We start from the raw sequence: 25,355 nt of genomic DNA, 5'->3' as shown, positions 1-25,355 counted from the left end.
TGCACAGAAGCTACTTAAAAATTTAAGTTGGCGTCTGGTAGATAGTACCGGTGACTCGTGAGCTGGTTTTTCATCGCTCATCGAATAGGATCGCAATACAGCCTGGAAATGCTATTAGTGATAAAGGTTTAAATTTCAAAAGTTTAGGTAAAGATATATAAGACTGATTCAGTATATGTAATATACTAGGCATATTATGGTTCTGGACGAAAGATAATGTGCAAAACTTTACACCCACTAATTAATGGTCATTCCGAATTACTTGTCCGCGGCTGATCCTAATCTGCATCAATTTATCAAAAGTTAATAGCTGTATCTTCACATTACTGGTACACTTTAAATACCATCCCATCCATATTTGGGCAAAAGACCTTATAAAATAACGATAACTTACACTGATAGAGTAACGTACCATTTAGTGACAATTTTATGAGCTACTGAGAATTAATGAAAAATGAATATACACTGGGAGACTCATAAATAATTTTTTATGTTATTTACTGCTTTTCACTTGCATTTGGACAGGTCATATATAATTTAAATTTGCGAATACGTTTATAGGAAAGGAATGTAACTCAAAAGTCCCAAACGAATATACATAAATCATTCAGCGTCCAAAGCTGTATAAAAAATATAACAAAGTTTGAAAATTAATTATAAGTATTTGAGAAATAAATAACTACGTATATAATCAATAGTTGTAATATTTTTTTGTTTCAGGCATATATGGATAAACAATCGCGTTAAAATGGCGGTCCTGGATCAGTATCCAACAGCAGTTGAATTCCAACTGTCCCCATACCATGGTACCCATACCATGCGATTTTGTAACATAAAACTCGTTATGTGGAAAATGCAAGGACCGGAACATTTCCTTAAAAAAAAGAATAAATTTGTTGAGACTGAACATTTCGTACATCTGAAAGGAGAAATATAGATCATCTGGAAATATGGTTTACAACAGGTAAAAATTGTCTTTGGACGCTTTGTTATGAACACATGCTTACACACACGCAGGGACCCAGAAAGTTTAGAAAAACCTATCGTGACTGACAGAGTGGAGGGCACCAGTTCACGTCCCTTACTCGCTGGATCCATCAGAAAAAGGACCTTGCAGGTCTTACCATCACCCAGCTGCAGAGGCTTACCGAAGCCAGGGGAGAGTGGAGGAAATTGTGCGGCGCCACTAATACAACCTTCAGAAATGAAGAGTGCGACGAATATGAAGAATTTTTTTTTTTCATTTATCAGAAACGTGAATTTTATTTCTGCGTGAAATGACTATACCTATTCTGTCACATGCAGTTACTAAGAACACCTGAAATTTATATGTTATATACATTATTGAAGGTAATTTTTAATAACGGGCCAAATATTTAAATAGTTTTCGTTAATTTTTAGTTTAGTTTTCGTAGAATATTAAGGACTGGGATTGGATATTAAGAGCAACGTTGAAGTCCTTCCTTACCCTTGAGGGTCGTATTTTTTTCAGTTTTTGTTTCTAAAATCGACGACATGTGTCAGAGACTGATCATCTACTTCTATAATAACAAAATAAAACATCTAAAAACGGATGTAATCTGATGCCAAAAATCATATAAGGCCACTGGATTATTATTGATTGGATACTTATGAAAAGTGTTCATAGATCAAGCCTCTCTAAATATAATCATTCTTCATACAGGCGATGTTCTGTTTAAAACACTAGCCACTGTTCTACAATTCCTGCCACTATCAAAATAGTTGTAGTTACAACCCGTGAATTATTTAAGTTTATAGAGATGACAAGAAAATGATCCCACGCAATGAAGTAATTAACTTTGACTTTTAATAAATTGTAATAATACTGTTATTATTAATTAACACCTAACAAGTCTAGCGTAATTTTATAGACGCTCCTTTCAATTTAAATATTTAATATGTAAAAATACATTTCCATATGAATGAAACATCACTCAGCCGACACTTAATTGAATTGCAATTTTCCATATATTCAATATAAATTTATATTCATACTAATTATCCTCTGGCTACTGTTCTTTAAAACCAGACATGTTTTTATGCTTATTGAAAGTAGATATTAATTGTATTTTTCCGACATTCCGATAACCTTTTTTCATTGGAAATGTTATTTATTAAATGCGTACTGTTTTGATAATACATACAGTACCTAATTGATTAAGTAACAGAAAGCAACTTTAGTTATAAAATATAATTGTTTTATTAATAATTATTTAATTATACATTAATAAAAATATACATGTCAAATTCAGAACTGGACAACTTGTATCTATAATTTTAGTAACAATAATGACAGAGTTAATGACAACAATAGGTTGAACATACAGATGTGATAATCAGCACTAATTCTCTCTAACATTATTCATTAAATGTAAAATCTTAAAACATGTTTGTATGTGTTTCATGCATCACAAATTAAAACTGTCTGTAATACTAGTATAATAAAAACAATACAACGAAGGTTATAAAAATACAATTCAATTTATATAAGTTCAAGTAATTATCTAAAAGGCTATGGGAACAGATGGTCATAGTTCCAAACCCTTAAAACACTAGACTGTTATTGGATATTAATCAAAGATTAAGTTAAAATATTATAATTTTTTAGGCATAATTATTTTTTAGGCCCAAATGTTTGTAACGACGGTGTTTTGCGTATTTGCTGCATTGTAGAACTTTATAGCATCGTCCAATTCAGAAACCGAACAGGCTTAAGTGGTTTGAACATGTGCAGGCAGGCGACAGAGCCCCGATATCCCTACTCAACCTGGTGGCAAGAGAGCACGTCGTAGATGCTGCGTTGGTGTCACGGCGTTGTCAAGAATCTTGAAACAATAGGCGTTCGAAGAAGGAACCCTATATATAAGCGGCTGTTCAGCCATTGATGTTTGCAGTCTTCTTTATAGAAAAAAGTTTTTATCGCTTTTTAAAGTGAGATCGTTTCCGGTCTTTTGAGACATTTGAACATCAACTGAGTTTAGTACGACTGTTAAGTCGAACAATATCTTATAGGAACATTATTATTGTTTACTTAAATATAAGCAATTAGTAATAACAAAGTGCGATTTCCTTATTTTCTTGGTTTTTATAAGGTATATAAATGTACATTCATAATATAAAGCTGATTATAAATGCGAAAAATAAAACATCTTTCGATAAAGGTCGAGGAAGGACTGCCAACTCGTAAAGTATCACAGCTATCGTCCAACTAAGATTGGTATTCGAATCCTTTTATCATGAAGATACCTGGCCAATGTAAAATAATACTGCTTGCAATTAATCTTATTTTAAGCATAATACTTGTAAAATATTTTGAGAAACTTGTGGTAAACTTGCTTACTTTTAAGAAAAGATCCTACTTTTAAAAGGCAATGCATTCAAATTATTCAGGCAATGGGGCCTATGGGCCTTTACAGAGTATCGACGCTGGTGATGGTATGGTATGGTATTCCATATTGGCGTTACTACTCCTTATAAACCCTGAAGTCATGAAAAGATGAGTATTTAATACCTTAAGTGGACCTAGTTTAAGTAAATAAAGACCCTTTAAGGATTTAACACTCCCCTGATGCTTCCACAGATCTGATCGCGTGCCTGACTTTTAGGGGTTCTATGTAAAAAAATACGAATATACATTTATTCTTTCAATAGTCGTAGTGCTAATATCGCAAAATCTTCAAAATATGTAGTACGAAACTTTGGAATCGCTACTCGAAATTACAAATTTTATGTTATTTATATCAGTAAATAGGAAGGTATTTTTTACGAGCAAATCCATGAAGTTCCTTAATTGTTCCGGAATATAAGGAAGGTCCAGGACTATGAACAGTTCCTATACACGTTACTTAAAGTTTAGTATACGTAACTATTTATCTTTGAAATAGTAACTTATAGTTTATGATATAAGTATCATTACTTTTTATATTATACACACTACAATGACATCGGATATTACAGTTTACAACAATTGCACCTATGTCGAAAGTTATTATTATAATAATTGCAATAGTATGGGTGTCTCAATTCCCGAGGGTGGAATACTCATGATTTAACTGCTGTATGCCGTGCAGGTTTTAATTATTGTTTGGTTAGCCTCAGAGATTAATGACAGATTTAATATCATAATTAGGAGAAATATTACGGGAGTCATAATTAGTACTTGGGTTAAGGTTCAGAAATGTGGCTTACGGTTTACTTGTAGTACCTTGTAATTCGTAAGTTTCTGTGAAATGACCATTAATATACATACAATGTCTAATTCCTCTAACACTCACTTTTTCAAATCATGTTTTTGTTCTCCGCTAATGGTTTCAAGCGCCGTTTGAAATATATTATTGTGTTCTTAAAAATTTTAGTTACACAATTTTATTTACAAAAATCTTTTCTGTGAACCAATTTAAGGACACTTCTATAATTATAACTTTATTTTTATTACATACCTTATATTTGTTATGTGTCATGTTTCCTTATTGATAAAATTATAAAAATAATGAGATACCTTCCAGTTCGGTTAAGACACGCGTTCATAGTACCAAAAATAAAATTATTATTTATTCCAAAAGAATGAGGCGCCACTGACCCTATGTGGAATGCATCTAGGAAGTAGAGGCACAAACATGATCTAGTACAGCAACTGATATAATTAGCTGTGTTCGTGCGCAGGCGCACGCCCTTGGCATTCGGGCGGCATTGCAAATGGGGGCTCGTCACATTGAAATGTTATGAAACCAGTGTTTAAAGCATTTTATTTAATTTCAACTTATGACTAATTAAAGATCTTGTAGCTATCAATACACACCAGAACACGGGGCGGATTAAGTGTAATGTTTTATTTTTCACATAACTAAATTTATATACATATTTTACCCTTTCGTCATATTCATATCAATTGTTGATGAAAATTATTATAAATTTTTATTTATATCGACAGACATTTGACAACAATTGTCTGTCAATTATTATTATTATTCTGTCTGTTTTTTTTATTTTATGTCTATTCAATTCTAATATCTAATCAAAATTAAAATACTTTATTAAAAAACACGCTATTTATATCTTACCGTCGTTATAATGCGCCATTTTGGCCATGTTTTGTGAAGGTACTGTTAACTCCACGTTACTCCAAGTTAAAGTATTTATACAAACCTACCGTTAAGTTTTTTTATAAAATAATATCAGTAGCTTAAATCTTTTGGTCAAATATCTTATAGAACATCATAACAGTCCAATGGAAACTAATATTCTGGTAAAAATAGATGCCTAATGTTATATTAATAAGCATGTATTCGAAACGCGTTTTAATAAAGCCGCACAGTGGTCCCGTTACAATGATAGCTAATTTTGAATATTTTATGTCGTTCGCTAAGCAATAAAATTAGTTTGGCCTATCTAATGGTTAATTTATTCGAATCTTTTTGATATATTACTATGATATGACATAGCGTGATTCGGCATGACATATAACCAAAAAAAGAATTTAAATGTATATGTTAAAGTTTAAATTGAATAAATTTTTAACAAATATTAACGGGAGATTAAATTATTTAAATAACTGGACGTTTAAATTACTTTTGAATTCGTGCTCAGTAAGAGAATGTCTTATAGCAGTACTTCATAGATTTACGTTCTAGTTCATAGAATTTCTCTAATTCATTGGAAAGGTGGAAAAAGAGGACACCCACCAGAAACTTGGTAAGATGAAATAAAAGAGATAGGGGGGATGATTGGTAATAGTAGCAAAGATGAGAGACAAATGGAAGAATTTTGACGAGGTCTTCTCTACGTCAAAGGTCGTGTCCTAATATAAAATAAAATAACATAAACTTAATGTCATCGTTATTATATGTAGTACTCGAATATCGCCTATTATAATTTTATTTTTTCATTTTTAAGAGAATGTCACATAGTTGACAGTCAATAATGTATGTAATAATGATTTGAGTCTATCGAAATGCTGCCATCTCAAATTAAATATCATTTATACATTTAGGTAACACAATGTACACTTATGAACGTCAATAATGAAATACTTATTAAATGCTTACTAATTTTATATTTACTGCCAGTTCTCAAATGAAGGGCGTAGAACGCACGGGAGAACTGACACTAAAATCTCTTTTCGTCATCTGTTTCCGGAAAGTTCATTCATGCAATATTCCGCTGAATCATCTCTTGTACGTGTTTACTATTAAAGGAAGCTTTTGATTCTTATTCATTGCAAGGATTTTAGGTCGGTCAAAACGTTGAAAAAGATGTACTAATTGTTATTCGATTTCTGGTAAATCAATAAATGTTTTGGGTTAATGATATAAAAATAGTATAATCAATGCATCATTGCGGGTTACGCAAAAGGGCCTTCAAACCAAAAGTTCCTTCATATTTCAACACGTATCAAAAATATTTAAAAACAACTAAATAAAGTAATAATAAATGCTACAGCAAATGTTAACTGGATCAACTTAGCAATGTAAACACTGAAAACTGGTTTTTAGGGTCCATTACCCGTATGCATAGTAAATGCAGCATTACTACCATTCACCCCCTCGTTTATTTTTTAAACATTTATATATTTATACATTTATCACTTTCATAAATTCGTCCTAACATATTATCTATACTTTATATGAATTTTTATATTGTATTTAATTGTAAAACGGAAAGACGGTGAAAAATATAAAATAAAATGCATTAAGAAAATTTAATATTAACACCAGAACCTAAATCTTAAAAAACTAAAATCTATTACTAAAAGGAGTCCCTTTAGGCAAGGTTCCGAAGATACTGGTAGCGTTCCCCCGTGAATAGCTAGACTAATTCTTTGTCCATGGTAGCTGCCAGCTCTTCGGTCTCCTGTGATGACGACTAACCATTTTGCTACTGTTTTAAAAGCTTTATAGTGCTAGGACCCCACGGACCAAGGATGTCGACACCGAATGGGACAAAAACATATTCGGAGCCTAGACCCCTGTATTTGCATGCTTTCAGCCGCTTCACAAGCCGCACCAGATCTGTTGTTTGTTCCATGCAAAGCGCGTCGTGAACAGGTTACATCCCATACCAGCACCCGGCCCATCTTCCATGGAATCAAACTTATACCATCTGGTCTCTTGCCATCGTTTCTTGCAATACCAATTTTATTATAATAACAACATTCACAGAGAAACATTATGAGCCGTTTTATTGAGTCTGTGGATATATATTAATGCATGTATACAATTTCAATATTCATCTCTACTCGTATTAAAAACAAATGATTTATACAAGTTCAATAAAGCTTTCAATTTCGTCTGAATTGACAGGATATATTCACCTCAAAACTTGCCAAGTTGATTAGAGTTACAAAGAGGACATGATTCGTGTAATTTGATAACACATGAGTTGTCATTCGTTTTGAATGGGCGCGTTTATTATGTGAGTATCAAGGTCATTATTAATCTTGGTACCAATCACCGCCATTAATTCGAATAAGATAGGGATTATTTATTCCTAATTTATGTTTCTTTAAATATTTGAAACATATTAAGACAATAACAGAGCCAAGGTTTGAGTTCTTTACCTGAGAACCGTCTCGCTGGACAACGACAGCGTATGTACAGATTTTTCGGAAACGATTTTAATATTTTATTTCAGAATTTTTTGAAAATGTAATATTTCCATAGACAACTAAAACCAACAGACATAAATAATACTAGATGGAAAATTAGCATAAAAGCGCAATTTCAACAAATGGTAGCATTGTCATAATAGCAACCAATTATTTTATTGCTAGTAAAATAAATTCTTTGCATTTTGTTATAGTGATAATAAACTTCTTAAAGGTCAAATAAGCAAAATGCACATAAATTGGTGTGTATCAGTTATTTCCATTGTTTTATTATATTTACAAAGTAGATAATAAAATGGCATGTTTTTGTGCTTCAATATATTATGTTTATAATAATTGCATAATTTTATATCAATAAAAATGTACACAACAAAATTAAAAACAGCACTGTTTACAATCACATATGAGACACAAAAATTTGTGCATTATAGAACCCTTAAGTAATTAATTGCAATGATCGGTGATTTCGGTGTGTGATATCTTCACTTTAATTGTATTAAAGTAAAGTACTGTTGGATATTTTTGCAACTTCGACATCAATTTATATTCAGTTAATTTCGCTATTCGACAATTGATACATCAATGACTAAGCCTTGATCTCCAAAGCCAAATTTAACCTTTTATTTCTATTACATTTGAGTATGTCAAGGCTAGATAAATATCTATAGATCTTTTGATAATTAGATCGTAAATCCATAATCTAAGCCAAATAATTTAACGACCGAATATTATATTTCTCGCACCTGTAAACTGCGACCATACCAATTAATAATATGTTAATAAACATAAAAACAATTATGAATTGCCTTGTTTAAATATTCGTTAGTAGTTTCATGTCTTCAAATACCGAAGACTTGTAACTTCTCTGCAACAAACTATCTATCCATCAGTTCAAAATCTGTTTGTGCACCAATAGTATTTTCTAAGCTTGAGTGAGACACAGACAGTTCACCGACTTGTCTATAAAACATTTGTGACAACTTCAGAATTCATGGTCTGGACCCAGCAAGAGTGGAACCAATTAATAAAGTTAAAAAGTAATTAACAATAACATCATGTTTCTCAATATTTCTTAACAATCAAAGGTAATATAATTAATTAAACTTAAGATAGGCAATTTCAATGAGTTTAATGACTCAAATTGATTGACAACTGTTCACCTTACGATACCTTGGGTGTATTATATTGTCAAAATGATTCGTATGATTATTGCCGACAATGACCACTTTCAGATAAAAAGGAAAAAGACAGGTGCTTTGATAAAGTACCTCTTTAAATTTTTTGGACACATATAATTAAAGATAAGTTGAATTCTTTAAGCTGCTGTAATTATAAACGCCGCTGCGTTTGACTACTTTTACTTATAAGAATTACGTTTTTAACTGGCATCGGGTGTAAGGAAGAACGTGTAGGATATTTTTAACACTCCGGAAAAGATAAATAGCCTTTGGTTCAAATTTTGTACCTCTACCTAGGTCACGGCTTTGTTACCCACAATGTAATTTGGCAGCCAATTTGCATATGTCTATGGCGTCATATGTATGATGCGCCACGTTATATACCTCCGGAACACATTGCTGATATACGCCTTCTATCACAATCCTAATATTTTTATTTATTCAGTAAAGCTTATATTTGTAGGCGGAACTGTCTATCGAATTCTACGAATTTTAATTCTAGGCTATGACAGTGGAAACATATATTACAACACTAATTATTATCGTAGTGTTCTTGTTTTTAATTTCACGTTCATCTCGTCATGTATTTATTCGATGTGACCATTTAACTTAAAACAAAATTAAGTTATTGACATAGGTAAAATTAATTTGTATGCCTTTAGTAAGGTAAATAATTCTAAAACCTCTTCATGACAAAATATAATAAAAACACTTCAGTGTTCAAAGCCCACATTGATCTTGCGGAAGATAAACTTGTGTAAATAGGTTTTTTAACAGAGACAGATGAGAGAACAATAAATTATTCCTTGTTCTTTACCATTGTAATCAATTAAATTGCTCGTGGTTCTTGTTTCTGTAACGTTTACAAGGTGATACAAAGCGAATATTTTGATAGCATATATTAAACTATTATTCATTTTATTCATAAACCCCACACACTAACCTCAGAGACAAAGTTGACAAGCATCGAATTTAATAAAATATATAAATAACAATATCAGTTACGCAGGAAATGTTATGTTATCTAGCCGGCTTTATAATTAAAATAAAATATTAGCTGTGTTATTGCAATGCATAGAACTTATCATGACTGTTACCTCATGCACGCTAAAATATTTGGTAATTTATATAGGCGATATTATGATTGAAAGTATTAATGACACAGTCATGCCGATAATCGTAGCTAATATATAAACTAATATACTTATATCAAAAGTAGATTCCAACGTTAAATAACACATAAATTTCTAATAGTTTTTTTTTTATATATATTGAAGATTTAAATTGTAGTAACCTTTACGCAAACATATTTCATTTTTCATGGACAGTCAAATGTCAGATATATCGATGTAAAGTATCGATTATAATTTTGGCTAACGATTGAAATAGTTGTTTGGTGGGTAGTACTTCATATATTTGTAAAAACTTAAATAATTTTAAAAGCAAGATCAGTGTTTTCAAATGCATTCTTTGATTGATGCGCGACAGACGCTCTTTAGTACAAGTTTCGATTAACAGGATGTTGCGCTACGAAAGTACATACTTTTCAATGAATTACAAGTCTTAAATTGTTTTGTCTGGTATACTGACAGTTTCGCAGAGCTATGTTTTCCAAAATTTATATCTCTCGCTTTTTAAATCAGATATTTATAGTTTGTAAGAATTATGTTATTTAGCAATAGTTAATAAAAGCTAAAGATTGTACACCACAATCCAATTTTATTGTTATTTTTGTGTGCCCCAAGATAAGCTGTTATTGTGATGTCCAACCTTCTTTAAATAAAAAATATACCGTTATACTATTATTAATATGAGGGTCGAATCCTCTTGTGTCCCTCCAATTACTGTAGGTCGTCTTATTCAGTCTCAGGTATGTAGATACTAAAGGTATTGGGATTAGGTTAGGTCCCAAAAAGAATGTTTAGAATTAATTTGAAATTAATTGAAAATTTGTCCTTTAATGCAGAGAAAATTCCTAAAATACCCTAACAAGGTTTTAATGTCACAAGTCAATGACATGAAAAAAGCCCGTCTAAAGTGGGGTCCTCTTAGCATAATTAAACAATTTAAGTCGACGATCAACACTATTTTAAAATAAATCGTTCTGTAAGTTCATGCTTTTCAATGTTTTTTATTTAAATTAATATAATGACAGATCTTTTATTTAAAACATTGTTATTTGTTCGTAAAAAATATAGATCCATTAAACTAAAATATTACGTTTAACTTTAATGCATTAAATATTATTTGTAAAAAACAAAATGTAGTTCAAAACATTAATTGAAATTAATAACAGGTTATAATTTTTTGTCGAACTGTACATTTATAAAACTGATAATAAAATAAAACAAATTAATAACTTTATTTCGTAATGTAATTACTCGGAAAACATATATTAGTTACTTAAGATTCAGTTACGTATGCACATTACATGTCTTCAACATTTCAACTAAGGAAAATAGTATTTAAAATATTCTTCCCCAACTAATAGTTACTATCAAAAAGTTATCAAGAAACAACTAATATTTTAACGATAGAAATTTCCTTTAGCCTTAATACAAAATACAAAAAGAAATATAAATACAATAGTGGTCACAATATATAATGTGGCACCAGTGTTGGCTTTAGTGTGCGAATCATATCCCTAAGGTCGTGTGACACGTCTTAAACCTAAAAATCTACGACATACGGTAAGGAAAGCTGATTAGAATTATGTCTTTATGAATAATAATGATCAGAGAAACGGATATTATCTATAGACCTATATATAAAGTGTTGAAGCTGTTTTAAAACAAATGTTACGCAATTGAATGTTGTCTATGTAATGGCTCGTTACTTGTGTCTTGTTCTTGTTCAACAAATCGTGACAATATGAGAAATGTCATAAAACTCAATATTTACATTCTGGGTTGGAGAAGCATTGATTCACATGACCACTTTTTGTGGTTCCACATGGACAGTCAGACAAACGCCAAGTTTAATATGTAAATCACACACGTTCACTGCAAGGTGACGGTGACAAAATACATCGTGACTTGTTCAAATGAATCACTTAACAAGTGGGTGAACACTTTTCTTTTATGACATAAAGGGCATTTAATAATTAATGTACTTATAAACAGAATAATCGCTTAAATTATATAACTATAGAACTGGTGGTGTACTGTTAATGTATAGAACGCATGTTCTTCTTTCTTGTTCTTTCATTGCTAAATTTATCTACACAGGATATATCATTGTGGCTAAAACAGTCATTTATGACTTAATTCTATGGATTAGTATGAGCCTTAAGACTAATATATATTTAACTGTATACCAACTTATTTACAAACCAGCCTTCACTGATCAGACATCACACGTAAACGATACCAAGCTTCCACAAATTGTTGGTTATTATCAACTAGTAACGTTAGTTGCACATATAGTTATGAACAGTAAATAACTCGTAATTTACTTAAAAATTACTTCCGCCAAATAGAAAATACTTTAATAACAGAGTTCGTATGATTTAATATAAGTAGCAGTCTGTAATACAAGGGTTTTTTTAAAACCAAGGATTTCATTTAAAAAAGATTAATGCAACATGAAGCTTATGAGAAGATAAGATATCCCGCAGAGATACAAAAGAAAAATCTTTATGACATTTATTACACACATACTTAAGCTTTTGCAAGAATTAATACCAAAGTAAAATATTTTAAGCTGTCGAAATATATGGTAGATATATTCGTCTCAATAAGCTTTGAAGTTAGAATTTGATTTTTATTGCTAAAGGGCAAAAAGTATTAATTATTTTTCTATGCTCAACTGACAATCGCTTTTGAAATAGTATTCGTGTAGTTTTACGATGTTCGTACTAACAACGAAAATTTATTACATCGAGTTCGTGTATAGGATACGTAAACGTAACGTAAAACTTTTGAAATGAATTTAAAAAAAATGTTTTACTAATTATATAACAATTTAAGTGTTGACAGAGGGCCTAGTGGCTTCAGCTCGATTAAATCATCCCTGAGGTCGTAGGTTCGATCCCCGCCGGTTCACCAATGGACTTTCTTTCTATGTGCGTATTTTTTGCTTTCGCACAACTTTTGCTCAAACGGAAAAACGAAAACATCGTGAGGAAACCGGCTTGTCTTAGACACTAAAACCCCGATGGCTTGTGTCAAGCAGTAATGAAACGAAATGATTATGAAACAGATTCATAAATCTGAGATCCAGATCTAAAAAAGGTTGTAGCGCCGCTGATTTATTTTTATAACTATCGACAGCAACAGTAAAGTGTAGGTTTACGTAATTAGTAACGTACTCTCAATAAATCAATACAAGATCACGATAAGCCTTAAACTTTCATACAAAGGCCAATAAATAAAAAATAGGTACAATTAAAATTTATTACACCTCATTGTTTCTCAGACCTTTCTTTAAATATCAAGCCCACCGGACTGAATTAATCCCTTACAAGTGATCAGGCGGCAAAAAGTAGCCACGCTACGTATAAATTTTACGCAAAATAAACATATACAACAATGGACCTTAACATATATTAAACAAAGGTTAAATTACAATCAATAACAAGCGTGGATGAAGCGGTAAATCTTACGTTGACGCAAATAACATTCAATTTTTGCAAATAAGTAGATTTTGTATGCGTTGCGTTGTTTTTGACGCGATCGAACAAAACCGGGTATCGTGTGTAAGTAGTTATCGGTTTGTTGGAATGTTATCGCTAAAGTCATAAATCTTTTTTTTATTCATTTATAAATAGCCATTTAACACGAGTATGTACATACTCGATACAGAACACGACATACAGAACTTATGAATTTAAAAATTATTATTTTAAATCAATTTATCGTTTTCACCTGTTTCTTAATAGGAACTTCACTTAAATCTTTACATTCTATCCCATATTTTTTGTATGTTTTATGATATCACATTATTATTTCGACAACAGTTGATGATAAGTACTCCGCTTTGAATATCATTTGTGTCCTACATGAATGGTCTTTGGATGGTCTGCCTCTTTAACCAGTGCCGTAAATAATAATATGAGAAATATTATATATCGCTATCATCAATGGTATATTCACAGATACTATTAAATAATAAATAACAAGCTCATTAGTTTCAAATGCCACGAAAATCGTGACCCATTTTTATTAAGTTACTAATGACAGCAATAAGCTACTGATATTTGGTATATAATTGAATGATATGCATCACTTTTCAATTGGATAAGCCATATAATTTTATGACGTCTATAAAATACTAAAATGCTAAACTCATTTAACGAACGCAAGTATACAAATCGTAAGATTTATGGAACTAAATGCAATTTGGAAAAAGTATGTTAAATTAAAAGTAAACGTATGGAAATCCTATAATTAGGAAAATAAAGATAAATAGTCCATGGAATTTTAATTAAAATTTGGAACAGACACCTAAAATTAACACACAAAATAAAAATATATTTAAAATTATTTTAATGTTATATTGTTATATTTATTCTATTTTTTTTAAATTTCTGTTTATTTAACTGGGAATACATGAATCGTAACTTATCAGTCACGTAAGTCTTCTGAAATACAGACCTCTCTACATATTTTCGACGCAAGAATATATAAGTTTTATGAAGAATATTACCGATATATATTATTATTGAACAAATGCACGGATTAAATTACATATGAAATTCAAAACCTTATGGTTTCACTCAGAACTTGTAAAAATACCTTTATAGTTAATTATGTTACGGCTTGTCTTTTAAAAATTGAACACCTTTAAATTATACGTAGCTATAAAGATTCCCGTGTAAACTTCGGTGTATCAATTTAATAAAGTGTTGGTGTCAATATTTTTTGAAAACGGCTTAATGCAAAGTCACAAAAGTTTTAAATATATATATTTTGTTTACTATAAGTACGTTTAACATAATCAAATAAAATTATCTTGAACTAACCTTAAAAAAAATAGGATATAAATAGTGTTACTGTAAAGCATCGTAGTACAGTAAAAAAATACGAGACTAAAAATAAACATTTCTGTTTGTTCAAGTGATTCTAAGCCCTGGGGTCATTCGTTCAAATCTCGCAAAAAAGCGAAATGTACTCACATATCCCGCATAAAAAAATAATATTTTAATTAGGTATTTATGACTCAAGCTTTTAAAAAAAATATTCGTCGTTAACGTTTACTTTTTAATTATTTATTTTATTTATCTATCAATGACAATATGTTTAGATGAAACAATTACATAACTAAACACAATGTTTACAATATTACGCAATTTTATAATCTCTCAATAATTATTTAGTACCGAAACAAAATATAACGATCGTTTTATGAATGTGATGGAGACCTCCGCGAAGATATCCATTGATATACGGACGTTTTTAAAGAAAAGGTCCGACTCTTGAACTTTAAGTGTTTATGTTTGAGATATCACTGATGTCTTTTTAAAACACCGCATTATTCTTTATTCTTAAGTATTTACTGTCTTAAGCGCAGGTCATTGAGGAAATATAATTTAAAGAAGTGTCCATAACACATTGCAAATAATCGTTATTAATTTTGGAGTATGTTAAAAGTAGATCGTGTTTTATAAAAAAATGTAAAGAAATTCAATTAGGTACTTTTGTAGAAAATTGATCAAAATGAGATGCAGTATCTATTTGATTATTTGCGTTACAAAAGAGTTCAACGCACGTAAAATACAAATTTAGTTGCTGATTTAAAGAAGTTACTCTATTAGGTTTCCTGGATATAAAAATGTATGATAACCAAAACAATATATAATAAAAAATTGATACTTCATAAATAGTTATTCATAAATACATTTTATAAATAGATTCTTGTCGGCGCCACATAATCATATCAAAGAACTGCAGTTTCATCTTTAACTTGTAATTCAAAGTGTGATTTCATGTCTTTGTACGGCCTAATCAATATAAGGAATTTGTAACATAGCTAGCATTTTAAAGAGGAGAAAAGAACTATTTGAACTACTAACTATACCTTGGTTTCACGCCTGTTGACAGGGAAATTGACGTCATACACGTTCACACATTAGATTATTGACTTTGTATTAAATTTAACATATAATTTACAGGGAAGAAATGTTATTCTTTTTTCAAATTAGTTTTTCTGGTGTAATTGTTTTTGCCTACTGTGTTTGTTTTTACGGTGTGTCATTGTATCAGTAAATACTGCTTCCATTAACCGCTAAATTAAACTCGATTTCCTAAAATATCAGAATCGATTTATTAAGAATAATATTGTTTTAACTGTATAATTTACTTTAACAGGCTCACCGTCGACAGGCCATTTGAGGTCTGTAGACGGAAAGCTCTATACGTTCACAGGCCACATATAGTCTGCTTGCAGGTACTTCTAGGCTTTTTGGAACTGTGGACGTACGGGGATCGTTGCGTATACGGTGCGGACTTGACAGGACATATCACTGAGAGAAAAAGTGCTGGGACATACGGCAAAACATTTTTTTCAAGTAAGTTCAAAGGAAACTTTTCATAAAAACGCAACTGGACGTGAGGGGTAATTTCACTTTCATGTACAGTGAACCTGTTATGTCGCAACACGTATTAATAAAATATAAATGAAACGTTTATGTACCAATAAACTTAAATTGTTCGCTGTATCTTTTAAATTAATCTCTTCACACTTTAAATTAACTTTAACAGATAGGATTTTTGGAGAATTAATACGCAAGCGTAAATATGGCGAGGCTTTAAAATTGGTTTATTAATCTTGATTTGCACTTTTAAATTAAAACTAAAAATTAATATATGTTTGTATGTATTACAAAGAAACGAATATTAGACTTTTAAGATTGAATTTTGGTAAATTATAGAATTCGATAGTGTAAATATTGGCTTTATGTGTTCTTAACTTAATAACTTTTCATATAGTAACTTATCTAAGGGGGCAAGTAGGTTAACAGCCTGTCTAGATATATTCTTCTTCTATGCAAATTTGGTCAATAGAACATCATATCTTCGATTTCCATTTGCTTTTAACCGCTTTGACAATAAAAACCAAGGCTTCGTAAGTTCCGCAAAATATATTTTCCTTTAAATTTTACCTAAAAACTATTCAACTTGAGATATTAATTTTACTGTACGTAAACTATGACGTATTCGTTGTTATATTTACTGTTGTTCGTTGTTTTCTTAAAACAAAAATAAAAAGGAACTAACTTTTGCTTTTTGACACACTTCTGAAAGAGTTCATATATATTTCTTAGCTAGAAACGAAAGGCAATAAAAAAAGGAAATGTCACAAACAGGAAGTAAAGGGTACTGGGCAGGTGCCGAAATAGCTCGAGCGATAAAAGTGCTCGTATAAGCTAAATGAAAATGTCATGGTCATCGCGCTCTAACTGGTCCCCAGTGGCATTTCATTTGGCACTTGTCACTGACTAAATGTAATGTTTCAATTAGATTGAATAATTACGTATGCGAGAATCAAAACAAAATCAGCAATTGAAGCCGTTTTCCAAAAGCTTTCAAGAGCTTAGTGAACGTGAAAAGGATTTTATCTTATAATGTAACATTATGTGTATTGTATATTATAACATTTTTTCGTACATTCTTACAGTAATCACAATACTGCTAAACGCTTTACACGTCCCGGGATTCCTAGTAAAATAATAATTATCTCAGTTTTGACGGTGAAGGTTACATTAGTCGCTTTTCTAAAAAACAATCAATAGAGCAAAGTCTTCATAATGACTTATTGCATATTGCAGGTCTCCAATAATACCTATATATATATATTTTGTAAGAAATTAATTAAGAATTCAGTAAGCAATTCTTCAAATCTATTAGTTAATTTTTTTTTAATACAGTGCCAATATCAAATTTTGTAAATTTCAAGAAAAGAGCGTACAAAGTCTTAAAAGGCCGGAAACGCACTCGCGAGCCCTCTGGCATTGAGAGTGTCCATGGGCGGCGGTATCACTTAACATCAGGTGAGCCTCCTGCCCACCAATTTGAGGTCTGTATGATGCAAATACCCCACAATGTACAGATAAATATACATATTAATATACAATCATTGATCTTTGTAGTTCTGTAGTAAGTATAAGGAAAATAAGCCGAAGATAAACTTGGGAAATGCCAAACCTTAATAACACGTTGTTTCCATCAAGCTGTCAACGCATAACTATCAATCAAAGCACAATTACACTCGCCAAAAGGGGCTTTTTAAGTATTCTGGGTTCCACGATAAAATCAATTTCAGTACCAACTTTACTATAATATGGACTAAGTATACAAATACGTATATAGATATTTGTTTTAAATATCTAAATAAAATATCCATACCAAATAGTTTATCGGCTTAAAATTATTGGGAGCACTAACAGAGCGTTCTCTTAATATTTTTAGTTATAAACTGCTTAATGTCTAAATACTCCTCAATAATGGTAACGATTTCTTACATTATGTTTATAAATTGATTGTATGTATTGAGTATATATTTCAAATGTTTTAGAGGACCATAAATCTAACGGTTTTCGGTACAGTATCTGACAAAGTAAGGCTATAATACGTAAATTAGAGCTTATTATATTGACACAATCGACTCCCCCTTTTTATTAAATCATTCATCGGGTTCAAGTCTTTTTTTAATATATTCATTGGAATAAAAAAATGCAGAACCAAAGGCACTTTCTTAGTAAAGGAATGATTAAAATATCCAAAACAGTAACTCCAAATTACGATCTTTATTAACAATTTCGCAGGCTTTACTCTTGCAGGTTTTAAAATGATTCATGGCTTACTTTTGTAAAGTCGATACAATATTATAATGATGTATTATTATTTTAATAACTATAAGAACTTCATTAAGTCGTCTAATACTGTAATAAAACTTATTTAATTTTTAAAGTTTTAACTGACCTGGTCACAGTCGAAATGTTATGTTTCAACAAATTGATTCAATACGTTTTAATCTCAATCATAATTAATTTAGTGGCCAATAAAGTATCAATTTCTTATAGAAGAAGTATTTTCATTTGAAAATATAAATAAAAAAAAGGAAAAATAATAAGAATTTGTTTTGTATCATCATGTATAACGACGTGGTCCTCATTCGTCAACGTAAAACTTAAACTACTAGCATTACCATGAACACTTAATAGATTTTCATATGTCTATCACTTAAATAAAAATGCTTTTGTTTAGTTTGTCTGTTTTGTATGCGTATGGCGGAAAATATACACCCGCTTCTACAATGAAATCAAAACGTTAATTATTTACGTTGCCTAACGTTTCGATGTTTAATTAAAAACAATTGAAACCGCTGATTTGTTCAAAATGACAGCAATGCGGTGGTATTTCATGTCACACCCTTCCCCTCTAATTTGTAAGTATTTAAACGTATTAAGTCAACACATTAAGTTGTCAACTGAGTGTGGTAATAAACGTTTTTTGTCTCACGTTTTGGCAATTAAAATATCGATTAAGATTTTTGCGGTGTAGACAAAAGGCACACGAAAAAGGTTATAATTTTAATGCTCATAAGTAGGTGCTTTAAACAGTTTAATAGGTTTAAAGTATATGTATGTAATTATCGCTTACCTTACTAAGTACTCTAATAAATAAAATCATAAAGATCAAAACAATTAAGAATGAATAAATTATATTTATTGGACATTTAATATGATAACGTCGCTGGTGGAAAGGTAAGAAAAACAAGTATATGGTATATTACAAGATAGATGATTAAAGATTCGTTATAATTACGTTGGAAGCGGTCTCTCAAGTCGTCCACGTGGTATATATGTTTATTATATTCGGGATAATATATAATATCGGTGCGGCACTTACATAAAACGAGTAAAGATTATATAGTTAAAAGATATGCAAGATTTCTTTTGGGCATTAAATAAATAATATAAAGTACGTTTATTATATAATATAAGATACAGGTATCACTTATTCCACGTCATTAAATTTGTATCGCAAACACCCCTACTCATCGGCAAAAAAGACAGAGGCTGTAGGCCGAGAGAAAAAGCCGGTGCAAAATACTCTCGGCACTCTTTTCTAATAAAAAAACATCATACAAAATGGCAAACAACACTTATTGTAAAACAAATATCGCAAATTTATTAGGCGCAGACTATCATCTTTTCACTTTTAAGTCATTACTCAACGCTTAATTTATGATTTTTTTAAAAGCAGAGCGAATATGATTCTTTTTTATCAGACTTCTAAAAATTCAGCAGTAGTTAGTTTTTGTTAATTAGTAAAAGTTAATAGTGGAGATTTTTTACACGTTTAGTAAATTAAGCAAAAATTTACTAGAAGAACTAGATAGATGGAGTTCAAGTTATTATTCCACAAAAGATCTATACTATTATATATATATTTAACTACTATATATTTTATAATATATAGTAGTTAAACAATACTATATATTATAAAATATTGTGGGTTTATATTGTTATATAAACCCACAAATTTATATAACAACGAAAACGAGAACAAAAATTCTATTGTCGCCAAAATTACGTCATTAATGAAGATTCGAAAATGAGCTAGCGACATTTTGCCTTTTTCTTGTTAGAAGTTTTTAGATCTCAAGGTGTTTCAGGTTAATACAAAAGTGACATTAATAAATTTGTCTCTATCAATTCTATGCAAAACAATCAATTCTATGCAAAACAATCAATTCTATCACTAGTCTGTCTCTAAAGAATAATCTTTAAGAATTTTGGTTAGTGTTAGTAAATCTACGAAATATGTAACATCCAGTAATCCTAAATGTATTTTGAATTCTATAATTGCTCGATAGATATTTATTACATTTCTCAGTAAGCAAGAATTCCCAGTCATTGTTGCCGCCGTCTCGTAAGTTGAACTGTGATACCATCTCCAAAGAATTTCACTCAAAACGTAGTATCTTATTATCATTGTGGATGAGTTTATGTGCTCTGAAATTAAGGAGAAATTTTAGAAGCATTTGCAGAGCCTTATTATAAGTTATGGTTATTTTGCAGAATCTGTGTAAATTTCTTTATCTTTTTATACGTTTTATGGAAAATACATTAGAAAAACAACAACGAAATAATATCTATTATTACTCGCCGTTGGTTCTCGATATACGTTTGTGTCGTCTATCAGGTGCTTGTATGAATTTTTATTACATGTAAGATAAATTACAACACGGGTCTTAACGCTTACACACAATCTTTATAGTGCGCTACTTTTACTATATGGTACTAACGAGTCTCTATTATATGTTTTAACCAGACCAAATGTCTCCAAAAAATGAAAATAATTTGAATACTTATAAATTTAGGAAGCACGGTAAAAATTTGAGAAACCTTTGGTTAAGCCCACGTAAGTAGTTTAATTCAAGTATCATTATCATGTAAGCTTAGCCATTTATTGTTCTTCTTATGTATTAACTTAATTGCCCCTGTTCCACTTCATAACACAAATGACATATAAAAAAGAACACACTACAAATACATGCGTGACCACGCAATTCTAAAGTTATTAGTAATATTGTCTTTTGTTTTTGATACAATAAATCATTAAAGTGAAATTATTACATTGTTTACATGTCGAGGTTTCTATGACTTAATGTGTTTACATGTTTTATACACCAACTTTTCTCACATTAAATTAGTAGTAACCCTACGCCAAATATCAACATTTAATAAGAGACAAAAAACGTATTTATAAAGTTGTCTATGTGAACAGCCTAAAGGCATGCCCATAGAGTAGGTTGTATATTGAACCTGCCCTTTAACGACAATGAAAAATACTCTTTCGTGTATTTGCATATTTAATCAGCGATTTAAATAGAATGGCTTTACATTACATCGCTGTTCATTTCATTCCTGATCTACAGTTTATTAACATGCGCAGTTGACGCGGTTAAAAATCCACATATAATTTAATGAACCTCTCAAGTTATTGAAAATCCGTTGATTTACCTAATAAATACCCATTTGCATTTTTCAATACACAGCTGTTTAGTTATACGGAAACAAATGCATCGTTTCCCGTTTTTGTTATAAATCCTTTGGACGCTTAGTGAGCCAAACTTAAGTCAACGACTTCATTTATAGATAGACATGTCATGGCGTATGTACAAATAGTAAAGGACATATAAATCACAGTACTAGCTACGAGTTGTTTGTTTTCGTTGTAAATCTAAGAAACAAGTTCTGTCATTTTGAAATGTCCTCTCTTGGAAAGTATCCAAGTAAAGCCATAAATATTTTAAGTGGTTTTAATATAACTTATTATTTAATCTTATAGCAAAATGTACACATGGAATTGTAAAGGAGGATGCCATTTGGAAGACTTTTAATAATCAAATGTAATAATTAAGTTGTACGAATAAAAAGTTTATATTAGCGGTTACTAAAATACAGGAATTATTAATAAATAATAATAATCGCTAATAAATCTTATGAAGCGAACAAGTAACTAACTTTAAAGAGTAACATGAACCAGGTATTTTTCTCTTATCAATAAAGTACCTATAATGTATACATATTAAATAAAACTTGATTTTATGATTATCATTTAAATGTTAAAGACACAGTTTAAATTTGTGTAAGTAAATGTTCACGCAAACATTCGATAATTAAATTACGTTTAAGCAATTTATAAAAACAGATTTTTATTATTATAAATTTATTCCCTTGAACATTTTTATGAGATCTCTGCTGGTGGATTTAAATAAGGTATTATTGTATTTAATTTTATATAATATACGAAAAACATAGATCAATATCCTGAGTTATTCTTACTCTGGCGAAGTCGTAATAATTAAGTAATATATTAAATTACACAGCAAAAATATTTCTTATCAATCTCTTATTACTTCCAGTTATGCTTTATATTTCATTGATCATGTTTTTACAATAAGTATTAATGCATAGTCCACCTGTCGTTGCGCCCATCGCGCCAACCAAGATAATAACGTCTTTTTTTAATTGGAAATATCACCAGATATAGTTCTACCGGTTTTGGTTTAAAACATTGTTTTTTTAGTTCATTAGCTTCAACAAATATGCGAACTTATTATCTTTCACGGTCTCAGAATACTCTATAACCCTCAGTTCAGCAAATGAGTCAAGTTTGTTGAGCAATTATCACTTATTTACAAAGTCGGTACTTTTGTCTTACAAGATTTTTAGTATTTAATATTATTCGAACTTAAATGAGTTTATCGAGTAGCCTTGAACTTGATCTTTGTGTTTTAGGTAAATATTTGTTTGGAATTTAAAAAGCTTAGGAATAATTAAAGTTTTTTTATTAGCTGGAACTAGTTTGAAGATAGCTCGATTATAAATAAATCAAATAAAAATTGGACAATATTATTGAAATGATTTGAGTTGATTGGCCGTAAGGTTCTCGAAATTGGAGAATGGCACTTGGTTGACCACTTTGAATATTAAATAGAATGTATTTTATTCAAAATGTGTAGAACTGCACATAACGAACTTTCAACGAATGGAGCATGTCAGCACAATCGAATTCCGACAAAGCAACAAACTATAGAAGACACGATTTCCGAGTTGTTGATATTATTTTAATAATAATTAATTAAAACAACCCATTTGATCTGTGTTTTTTTATCAACTCGTTAACTGTATGCGCCTGAAAAACTTACCTTCATCATTCCAAGTAAACGTCTTCCGTGAAAACCCAAAGATCCTAGAGCACGTGAGTCACAGTGTTTATTGCACCGATTAAAAAAAATAAAACTGTTCTAAATTCAATAAACGCGCGTAACCGCAGAAATGTGTCAGTGGCGTGCGTTGGACGGCCTAGGGCGAACCGCGCGTAGCGAATGCTAATAGCAAAATTGAAATGTATTCAGGATTTTTGGAGCAGGCGGTTTATACAGCGCCGCGGTACATCCGAGACTGGTAGGCGAAGACCCAGGACATCGACTTTATAAAACTTTGTCCACAACAATACGACTAACTGTATCTTCGGTGATGTACCGATTGAGCCGAACATGATCGAATTGATGTGTTCATTAACCTGGTTTTTTAGCCATTCTTGATGTGTTATTGACAACGTGTGAATAGATTACGTAGGCAGAATTCGCCATAGTTAAGCGAATTTTAATTAAATTCACATATGTGTTTAAAGAAAGACTATAACCTAACCGACTATAAATAAATTCGTAAGATAAACACTTTCAAATAAGGCTTTCATGTCTATTGCATTTTAATTATTATTGTATATAATGAGAACCTTCATCCCTTAAACATAATAATTAATTACCAGTTCACAAGGATCGTCTTACAAAATCAATGAGAACACTTAACAACACACATGACTTTTACAGACTTGGCACTAAATTCCAAAAATTAACAGATTATTGAAATAAATTAACTTTCGACTCATACATTTAGTTATCTTGGTAAAAAGGACCACGATTAAAAGACCAAGATTTAAAAAAAATATTAGTAACTAAGATTATAATCGTTGTAACTATTAATTATACTGCGCCTTCTAAACGTTATTTTTTACACTATTCAATATATACCTTGTATACTATAGAATATATTATTTATCCGCATACATTATTTCGTACTTTGTGTCCACAGTGTGAAGAATTTGTCCCAAAACACTCGCCAACAAGTCATTGTAGAATTATGCACACTTTCGTAAGAGACAAGTTACAAGATTTTAAAGTTTTGACTGTATAATTAGTTAATGTTCAAGTTGTATTTAAAACCACAGAAAAGTGTCAAATAATATAAATATTAATGACTTCTAAAGACAAGCGCCTAAATTTACAGCTTAGTCCAAAAAACTGGAAGCATTTAAGATCTGGGTTTATCGGCGTATGTTAAGAAGCGTGGCATCCAAAATTAAACTAGCCATGATGATCGGCAAGGAGATGGCACTATAAGAAGATAATTGTATAATTTTGTAATATTCCTTAATTATTTATATACTACGTATACGTTTGGTGAGGTTTCACCCATATAACAATTGTAAAAATATCCAACACTTCCCACTTTGTATACAAAATACATAGTCACGAATTAAGGATCAGGAGCATCGACAAGCAATCTAATTTTAATAACTAAAAAAGGTCAAATTTAATTCACGATAAACGGCTTTAGATCATAAAGATTAATTGATAAGTAATAAAATAGTAACAAATATAAATTGCTGAGTAAAAAACTTAACATCAATACGAGGAGGCCATAAATTTTGTAATAAAGCGATACGTTTAGAATAAAGTATGCGCAAATAAAAAGCATAGTTGTGTTTTAATTGATGCATATTTGTAGTCCCATTATCAAAAATTATTGTAGTAGTTTCTGATGTAGATTTTTTGTGAAAAACAAATGAGCTGAGGATTGATGACGATTCAAAATTGGAAATAATAAGGAGTTGTAGATTTAAACATTTTCCGTCATAACAACAATTATAGACTTCATCGAATTATTAAAAAAGTCTTTAATTATTGTTTATTGCGCAGGCAGCGTTCGAACGCACGACACAGAGTTTCAGAATCGCGCACCTTTAGGTTAGTTG

At 30.6% G+C, this 25,355-nt stretch overlaps 1 protein-coding gene across 2 annotated transcripts in view; it reads right to left on the bottom strand.

Moving 5' to 3' along the window:
• Positions 1-23,712, bottom strand: part of LOC123720762 — a 33,371-nt gene extending 9,659 nt beyond the window's left edge. For both annotated transcript variants that reach the window (XM_045677516.1, XM_045677517.1), the window contains exon 1: positions 23,464-23,712. In XM_045677516.1, coding sequence (XP_045533472.1) covers positions 23,464-23,472 — 9 coding nt within the window. In that variant the 5' untranslated portion in view covers positions 23,473-23,712. The remainder of the gene's footprint in view (positions 1-23,463) is intronic.
• Between the last annotated feature and the right edge of the window lie 1,643 nt (positions 23,713-25,355).

This window comes from Pieris brassicae, chromosome 2 (assembly GCF_905147105.1).
Source record: "Pieris brassicae chromosome 2, ilPieBrab1.1, whole genome shotgun sequence".
Classification (NCBI taxonomy): domain Eukaryota; kingdom Metazoa; phylum Arthropoda; class Insecta; order Lepidoptera; family Pieridae; genus Pieris; species Pieris brassicae.
Note: the sequence above shows the minus strand (reverse complement) of the source record. Positions and strands in the feature narration are given on the sequence as shown.